At 38.0% G+C, this 9,287-nt stretch overlaps 1 protein-coding gene across 1 annotated transcript; it reads left to right on the top strand.

The window, feature by feature from the left end:
* The first annotated feature begins 66 nt into the window (after nucleotides 1-66).
* LOC144631828 (very long chain fatty acid elongase 4-like) lies at nucleotides 67-9,096 on the top strand. Its single transcript, XM_078490401.1, has 9 exons — nucleotides 67-216; nucleotides 420-506; nucleotides 856-926; nucleotides 2,824-3,011; nucleotides 3,407-3,487; nucleotides 5,269-5,325; nucleotides 6,574-6,688; nucleotides 7,201-7,325; nucleotides 8,054-9,096. The coding sequence occupies exons 2-9, from the start codon at nucleotides 490-492 to the stop codon at nucleotides 8,369-8,371; spliced, it is 972 nt and encodes a 323-aa protein (XP_078346527.1). The 5' UTR covers nucleotides 67-216; nucleotides 420-489; the 3' UTR covers nucleotides 8,372-9,096.
* The last annotated feature ends 191 nt before the right edge of the window (nucleotides 9,097-9,287 follow it).

The following is a 9,287-nucleotide window of genomic DNA, read 5'->3' as shown; positions in this document are numbered from 1 at the left end:
ATTGCCAGTGGTGCGACAAAGCTGGACGGTGGCGCGCCCGCGGCCCGGAGGCCTTGTCAGCGGGCTTCGCTTGCACGCTTTGCACGGAATCTGCACGGAAAGACCCCGCACGGAAAGGGTTTTCTTCAGCTTCTTTTGACAATTTGCAGAAAACATAGCTGCTAGGAGCTGAAAATCCAAGTTTTATTGTACAGAACAGCTTGCATTTTGAAGCTGGTAGGTTTATTGTGTAGTCGTTTTAGATTTGAGCTTGCCGCAGTGTTAGCGAGGTCAAATGATTCTTTTGTTTTGGCGCGAATGAACTTTGGAATATTTAGTCTGCAGCACGTGTGTCGCAACTGAATGATTGTGAAATCGTCTGGGAAGGAATTTTTTTAAGTGTATTGCCAGAGAAAACATTTTATTTTTATCTTTTGCAGCTTTACCTTCAGACTTTGCCCCGAAAGGAATAAGACGGTGATTTTGTTTGATTGTTTTTCCTTCTCCCCCATGGATACAGAGAACAGGTGAGGACTCATTCTTATAGAGTGAAAAATTAAGCTTTAGTTTATAACACGTTTAATTTGATGTGTAAGGAAAAAAAAATTAGGGTAAAAATTAAAACGCGGTAGCCCACAAGATTCAACATTTTATAATGTGCATTTCACCGCCATTATTTAGTTTCGTGTCAATGACAGTTTTGTTTACAGTGCAAGCTTTATTAAAATGCGAGAATATGTTAATGATTTGTGTTGACCCCAACCCGTTGTTTTGTGTTTATCCCATAGTAACCACTGATCACAAACCGGTGCTTGTAAATGATATTGTTTCTTGTTTAGAAACCTGCCTTCAAAAACTATCCATTTTCTTTGACAGGCTTTTAAACATGGTTCCTCACTTGGTGAAAGAACTTCAAGAATTTTATATTCGGGTGGATGCGGACAGTGGTGAGTTAAAATGTCTTGATAATCAATGATCCATGCACAACTATTCTATTGGGAATAATCTTGACACATTTCAAATAATGATGTTCTAGCTGTTGTGATTTTAACTTGGATACATTTTGTTACTAATTGATTTGAATGAAATTCAATTACATGTTACACAAACCGATTCCTTCACTCCAAGCAGACTTGCACAAAAACTTATGATTGAGAGATACATGTATTTTACTGTGTAAACAGAAAATCAATTGCAGAAATAATTGACCCCCTGTATTTACATGTATTAGTCGAGGGCCAGGGATTTGTACTGCTTGACCCTTTTCTCGGCAGAATGGCAGAATGATGGAACAGTGATAGCCCTAACCAACAAATATAAGCTAACTGCAAGCAAACCAGAATGAAAGCTCACCCCAGCAAACTGGAGTTAAAGCTTACCTCAAGAAAACTTGGGTGAAGCTAACTGCAAGCAAACTAGTGACATTTTGTCATTCCGCCATTCCGCCGAATAGGGTCACCCTTTGTACTCAAAACTGCGATTAGTATGAGCCGAGGTTCGTTGATAGAGAAACTGAAAAAAAAAACTTAAAATGTCCCACTACTTACTTTTGTCTTTGGGCGACTTGTATTTTTTTGCTATCATAAAAGCTTGTATGGGCTGGGCATCCAAGATTTCTTACATAAGAGCATTCGGGTACCCTGCAATTATTCTAAGAGCACAGCTTTGTGACTACGAGTCAGGATTATTTCAATGAGAACCCCACCTCAGCAATATATTTGCTAGTACTTATAATTTAATACTCTGGGTAGAAAAAGGCAATGTAAGAGTGGAGTGTCTTGCTCAAGAACACAATGCAATGGCCAAATTAGCAAGGCCTAGGGCTCAAACCTGGACTACTTGATCTGGAGTCCAGTGCACTGGCCATTGGGGCATAGCCTGTGAACAGGCTCCAGCTCCAACTGAAAGCGCTGGCCAATAAGTAACTGGCCATGAGTAAAGTGGCTGAGGGGGAATGGGGAGGCAGTGGAACCTGAAGACAAAGGTTTTATGTTGCCATTCCAAGGCACCTCCTGTATACTAGATTTTAGTGCAACCTCTTATTGGTCAGATCACTGATTTTTGACAGGTTTGATTGACATCTCCATTTTGCTGACGCGATTCCCTTCCTTTTTCTTCCTGTTTTATCCTCGCCCCATCCTTGAGTTAGGAACCTGTTCACAGGCCACTAGGGTACTACCTGCCAACCCCCCCCTCCTTTTTGGCCGCCGCATTCTCACGCCTTGCGGCGTGAGTCTCACGCCTGCGAGTTGAAAACTTTGATCTCACGCCAACTCACGCCAAATCTATAAATATAAAAACAATTATCTTGGCGTTTTGCGAACCCAAAACCTCACGCCTGGCCGAAAAATGTGAGTTATTACAACCACAAAAGAGACACTTTCACCAAAAAAATGTAAACTTCCAAACCAGATGTGAGCTACCAAACGAAAACTCCATGTAAAATGAGTAAATGGCGATACTTTCCCCGAAATCACAGGGTTTTGACAAAAAGAGCATTGGGAACGAGGTCGTGTTTAGCAAAACACGTCCACGCACTGGGATCGGGATATGTTCGGAACGTCTTCGGAATACTTCGGACGCCTCCAGAAAACTTTGGACATTGTCGTATCGTCTTTGGAAATCTTGGCACTCTCAGGATATAAATCTCACGCCTTTGACCCAGAAAAAGTTAGCAGGTATACTAGGGCACCTCACCTCCAACAAGGTATACACATGTACATGTACACTTTCCATGCGTGTAATGTTGCATACACTCAATGCAATAATTGCTGCAATGCACATTGTGTGGTACTGTTAGTAGTTGCTGCAAAATGTTTTGTCTAATCTTCTTATCCTCTTTAGATCCAAGAACTGCAAAATGGTTATTTGTGCCCTCCATCTGGTCGCCTGTTATGGCAGTTATTACTTATTTGCTATTAGTATGGCTGTTACCAAAAATCATGAGATCCAGAGAAGCCTTTCAGCTTACCAGCTTACTAGTGATATACAATGCTGCTTTAACGTTATTGAATTTATACATCTGTGTTCAGGTATGTAACAAATCAAACTTCTAATATTATTGGGGAGTAAAAATACCACAAGGAAAACCTAATTCCCTAATTTTTGAGAGAGAATTGGATCCATATCGCAGCTGAAATTTGATAGTTGTTTTCTATCTTTTAAATGACTAGCTTTTACTCGTCTTTATTTCTCACAGGTTTGTCTTGATAATATGGTAACCATGTTTTATTCTTATAATGAGCTTCTACAGGTAATGATTGCGATCATTTGTAAATGGTCACTCCAGTCCCTTAGATTGTCATTTTATCAAAAGCGAATGTCTCAACTTTGATTTCATCGGAAAACTGAACCAGTACAGAGTTCCTGCTCAATTATAGTTCTTCAGCATACATAAATTAAATTATATATTATTATTTTTTTGTAGCTTTTGATTGCAACCATTGATGCTGGATATAGTTATTCCTGTCAAGAGTTGTCCATGAGTTATGATCCCAAGGAAATGAGGGTAAGTACCTGTATGCAATATAATTATTTGCATGTACGTTCAGAAGAGAAGAAAACAATTATTACCATCAGGATCACTGTAACAAAGATTCAGTTAAGAACTCTTCTTGACCAAAATTAAGAACCTACTGGTATATTCTTGCGCTGCATTGTGTTGTTCCGGAAAAGTTCCATTCCCCTCCCACAGAAGGTTTTTTTTTTTTTTGGTTAGAATCCCCCCTCCCCACCCCTCTTGAAATTCCAGTTAAGCCCCATACTTTCCCTTAAAAGTCTTGGCTTATTAGACCCCCACCCCCTTAGCACAAAATGTGGTTCTTTTGTTAGGAGGAGAAAATAGCTCGACAAACAGTTTCTCAGATGATGTGATACAGGTATAAACAAGGAACACAATAATACCGAGAACAATAATGCCTAAATTTTACTAGTTTGCCACTGGCGTCATAGATTAATTAATCACATACCCTAAATTCATAACCAGGAATGCGATGCAAAATAATAAAATATCTCATCTCCGACTCACTTTCCACTATACACATTGTATTGTTGCAAATAGATATAATGCCCTGAGTTAAATTAAAGAAAAAAAAAAAAAAAAAAAAATATATGCAAAAAAAATTTTTAAAAAATTTCATCTATATTTTTTAAAAAAAAAAAAAAAAAAAAAAAAATAAAACGCTTTTTTTTTTAGGGGACCCTTTTAAAAAAAAAAAAAATAAAAATTGGGGGAAAAATTTTTGAATTTTTTTTATCTGTAAAAAAAAATTTTCCACAAAATCTTTTTGGTAACTTTATTTTTGCCTGTATTGCTCGAAAATTGTGCGGAAACCATCTTAATTCAATGCATATTCATCCTCAGAGGCCACAATCCTTTTGATCAGCACTAAGACCTCGGGCAAGTTATGATTTTTTTGAGCACTTAAAGAGTCTTGTTTTCGATTGTCCAGAGCCAATTTGAGTTGAACCAACTCTGAATCTGCACCAAAAACCCGCAAGTCTATGAATCATGCACTTCCCAGTGGCGGATCCAGACCTTCAGATAAGGGGGGGGGGGGGAATCATCCAGACGCTACTCGGCCCTTTGGGCCTCTATTTGTTCTAAAAATAAGGGGCGGCCGGGGCCCTTCCGGCATGCTTCCAAATCAAAAGTGGTTAGAGGTTTTGCTGGTTGTCTTGCTTATAGGAGTGTAAATATAGGAAATTTAGAGGGAAAAAAAAAAAAAAAAAAAAAAAAAAAAAAAAAAAAAATAAAATTTTTTTCTTTTTTTAAAAAAACCCCCAACACCATCCCAAAAAATTTTATTTTTTATTTTTTTCTCAAAACAACCACAAATGGGGCACTTAACTTTGAATCCCTTATACACGAGTCTTTACGGTAATAGATTGGTCTCGCTTTCGGTGTTTAGGACAGGATGCCAACATTTTTAGACATTGGGTTCTCATTGAGGGGTTGCATGTGAAGAGATAAAAAATACCATCAGACTGTGTTGACCACTAGCGTACATGTAGATCAATCAGGCATAAAAATGGTATCCTTTTGGGAGTCAAAAAGGCTTGAGCCACACCCAGATTGGTCTCCTTTAGAGGTTTGATTCAAATTATGGAACTCCCCCTTCGAGGGAAAAGGGGGAAGGGGTGCTTAGGGCTTGCCAAAACTCTCTGCGGCCTCAGGAGATGGGAATGCTGTACCCACAGCAGGCATTGAATTGTCCTAACAACAAACCTACCCAAGCATGAACCATTTGTTGTGCCAAGTAATGTGCTTCGTGTCTTGTCTTTGGGCAGATTGCATCAGTCCTGTGGTGGTTCTATTTCTCCAAAATTGTGGAACTTTTTGACACTGTAAGTACGTCTTTTAAACTGTAAGATTAAGGACTAGGCATTTTTATGCATGTGAGTACTGTCAGTTCTTCTTTTCATTATGCAGTTAGATAAAGCATTTATGAGGTCTTGCTTGCTAGCTTGAAGCTAACTTACGTGTTTTAATTATTGTATTCATGCAAAAGTTAGAATATTGTACCATTTGATCTCTTTAAAATTTTTTCATATTTTCCCGGGTCCGGATAATCTGCAAGCCAGCGAGCCATGCAAGCCATTTCAGTTAGCCTAAATGGCACATTGGTTAGCCTAGATAGCACTTTGGTTAGCCTAAATAGCACTCTGGTTAGCCTACAGTTAGGTAGCTTGTGGTTAGCCTTTTATTGGGAATTAGGGGATTTCTGGCTCGCATGGCTCGCAAGTCATGCGAGTCATGCGAGCCATTCAGGTTAGCCTAAATAACATATTGGTTAGCCTACATAGCACTCTGGTTAGCCTAAATAGTGCTCTGGTTAGCCTACAGTTAGTTTAGGTAGCTTGCGGTTAGCCTTTTATTGGGATTTGGGATTTCTTGCTCGCATGCCTCCCTGACTCGCATATATTATCCTATCTCTATTTTCCCCCATCACTGGTCAATTGTACAGTCAGGCAAAGTAGCCAGTACTGTCTGTACTTACTGCAGCTGATTTTTGTAGCATGAGCCACCTTGGAGAAAGTGGTCACCACTTCTTGGTGGCCGCCACCGGGATTGCCACGGTCAGGGAAAAGCAAAGTACATTTTTCAAGGTCAAGAAAAAGTCAGGGAATTTTGCAAAACAAAAACAGGGAAAATCTTAGTTGTTGTCAAAGTCAGTGAAAAGTCAGGGAATTCCAATGCCATGCATTCAAAATCCTGTGGAAAACATAAAGAGATTGAAAGTGAAGAGAAGAATATTGATAGTCTGCAGAAGAAGCTGAAGCAAATGTAAAAGTGGATTTGTTATTTTGATAATCTGCCTTATGCTACATGTACATGTAGGCTAGTGAAAATTGTTTTGTGGTCAGTGAAAAGTCAGGGAACCTTTTTGAGTTTTAATGAGTGGCAACCAGTGGTGCTCCTGCTAAATATGATATTTAGCACAGAACTAACCAAAATTTCAAGTGCGTGGCCCATGTGTGCAAACTGCAGTATCACAACAGTACTTAGGAAGTTATGTGAGCAGTACATTTTCCCCTCTTCATAATGTAGGGACATTATGTGATAATTTTGTGCGTTAATTCTTTATCTGGCAGATGTTTTTCCTTCTCCGTAAGAAGAATAATCAAGTATCCTTCCTGCATGTGTATCACCACACCACTATGGTGTGCTTGTGGTGGATTGGATTGAAGTGGGTGGCTGGTGGACAGTGTAAGTTAATCATTGATTCTTTTTTATGGTTGCCACAGGTTATAAAATGGTCCTGAAGGGAAAAATAAAAATTTTCGAAGGTCAGGGAAAGGTCAAGACATTTTATTTTGAGTCGGGAAAAAATTGACATAAAGAATTACTGGTATGTACCTCTAATTTAATACCATTGATGGCTAAAAGAAACATTTCAGGTCAATGTGATCTGAGCGATGTTTTCTTTCTTTCTTTCTTTTTTTCTTTTTCTTTTCTTTCTTTTTTTTTTTTTTTTTTTTTGAGGCAGGGGCTGGAGGGCGCTACAACTATATCTGGCATCTGTGTCTTGATATTTGTGTCTAAATAATTATCTTGACATAAAGCAGTCACAACATACGGAAAAATAATGGCTTCAGATTTTTCGACTAAAAGTGATGGGACCTCTTTCCCTGACCCCCTTTGTAAACAATATTTACTTGTAGGGTATATGATTTATAACTCAAAGTTTGAATTTAAGACATGTTTTGTTTTCTCTGCAGCATTTTTAAGTGCAATGATTAACTCCATGGTACATGTGTTTATGTACACTTATTATGGTATGTCAGCCATTCCTAGTTTAAGAAAATACCTTTGGTGGAAGAAACACCTCACACAATTTCAGTTGGTAAGCTTTCGTTTTTTTTTTAATATTTTGTGGAATAAATTCTATTGATACTTAAAACACTGCAAAAGACTGAAAAGAGAGGTGCTTAAAATATTTTATTAAGTGCATGTATGAGATTAGTGCAGATGGAAATTCTCATTTAATTATGCAAGTCTAGGATAGCATTAACGTACAAAACGAATTGCACATGTTGCAATGTTGCATTTGTACATGTACATGTAGTTAAACTGCAGTTTATTTTGAGGAGTTGAGGACATTACAAGTACTGTACTTCTTAACCTGCTATTAGGCATTCGCTTGTTTTTTTTTTTTCACCCCTGATTGCAGGTTTAGTAGGTCTGATACCGGGGTGAAAAGAACAAGGCCACTTTTTCAGGTCACTGCCAAATTGGCTAAGTTTGAGCCATTGTGTGCTAGCCTGAAGGCCAGTTTTCTCGCAGCCAAATAAGTTCCATAAAAATTCACTTTTAATTAGTACACATACCTGAACTGGACAAGTAATAAATGAAATCCACTAGCCCTAGCCCATCAGACCTACTGTGAAAAATGGTGTGGAACTTAGAGCCTATCTGAAATAAGTACTGGGTACCAGTATTTGGAAAATCTTTTATTTTGTAAAATAAATTGACCCCAAGGACAACGAGTAAATAATTTCCCTGTAACATGCAGAATATATACCAGTATTATAGTTTTTCATTTCTTCTTCTGTTTTTCTCACTGTTTTTCAGACCCAGTTTTGTGTACTTCTGTGTCACGGCGTAGTCTCGCTCTATGTCAAGTGTGACTATCCCCTGTGGATGCAGTATGCCTTGATTGGTTACATGGTCTCCTTCCTTGTTCTGTTTTCCAATTTCTACATTCATGCCTACTTTGTCAAGAAGTACAGAAAGCACGTAAAGAGTGAAGCAAATGGCAAAATCATGGCAAATAACAATGATATGGCAAATGGTGAAGTTATGATGAATGGTGAAGTCGTGGCAAATGGCGAGGTCATGGCAAATGGGATAGCAAGCTCTGATCTCAAGGATACAAAGAAGCACAGTTAACCTGGGGACACATGATATAGATTAATTACAATAGAAACATTTTTTTTTATGTCTTTTTTTTTCTCTTCTCCTTTTAGAGGCTCCTTTTTTTCTTGAGTTTCTATGAGGGAAATTTCTTGATCTCCTTTCAATCGCTTTCTTTTATACTGGGTTTTCTATACATTTTGTGAAGGAGAGAGAGGCGTTAGTTCGTAATTTTAGTCCAACCTCGTCCCCAGGGCGCTGGGGACGAGGTTGATTTTAGTCCTTGAAAAGGGAATTAAGGGTAGTTTTTACTTGTTTTTTTTTTTTTTAATAGTTGGTAGAGGTGATAGTCAAAAATGAAAAAAAAGGCATTAGGAAAATGATTTCGATGGGCACAGGCCTTTAAGGCCAGGTAGAACCAAGCATTACTTCAAGGGTGGGTAGTGGTAGCTTTCAAAAGCCATAATGGCACATAATTTCCTGCACTGTAATTAAATGCTGTAAATTTCAATGTTCTGAAAGATGAGTGAATTTCTATACCAACCAGAAAACCTCCTGGATCTCTGAATGTCCTTATAATATATTATATCTTTCATGTACTGGTACATGCACAAAACTTAAAGTATGGAGTCATTTATTCAGTATAACAAAAAGTATTTGCTTGACATATGGTCAACATACAAAAATGTAGAGATTATTATTATGAATTAGAGATAAAATTATGATTGTATTAGAATTATGATGATTGTAGAACAAAAATATTGGTCTATCTGTAAGGGTGCCATAGGAGTTTGAGTGCTTACCATTCTGAACCAAAAATCCCAGAAATTTCAGTTGGAAAGCAAATAGAAGTTAGAGTAATTTTTCCAGAAAATCTGAATGGAAATCGTAGACTGTGTTTTAAGGTAGTCCTTCCATTCCAGTTGGTAGGAACCATATAAAAATTCTGTAC

Source organism: Oculina patagonica, chromosome 12 (genome assembly GCF_052425735.1).
Source record: "Oculina patagonica isolate OP01 chromosome 12, crgOcupat, whole genome shotgun sequence".
NCBI lineage: Eukaryota > Metazoa > Cnidaria > Anthozoa > Scleractinia > Oculinidae > Oculina > Oculina patagonica.
Note: the sequence above shows the minus strand (reverse complement) of the source record. Positions and strands in the feature narration are given on the sequence as shown.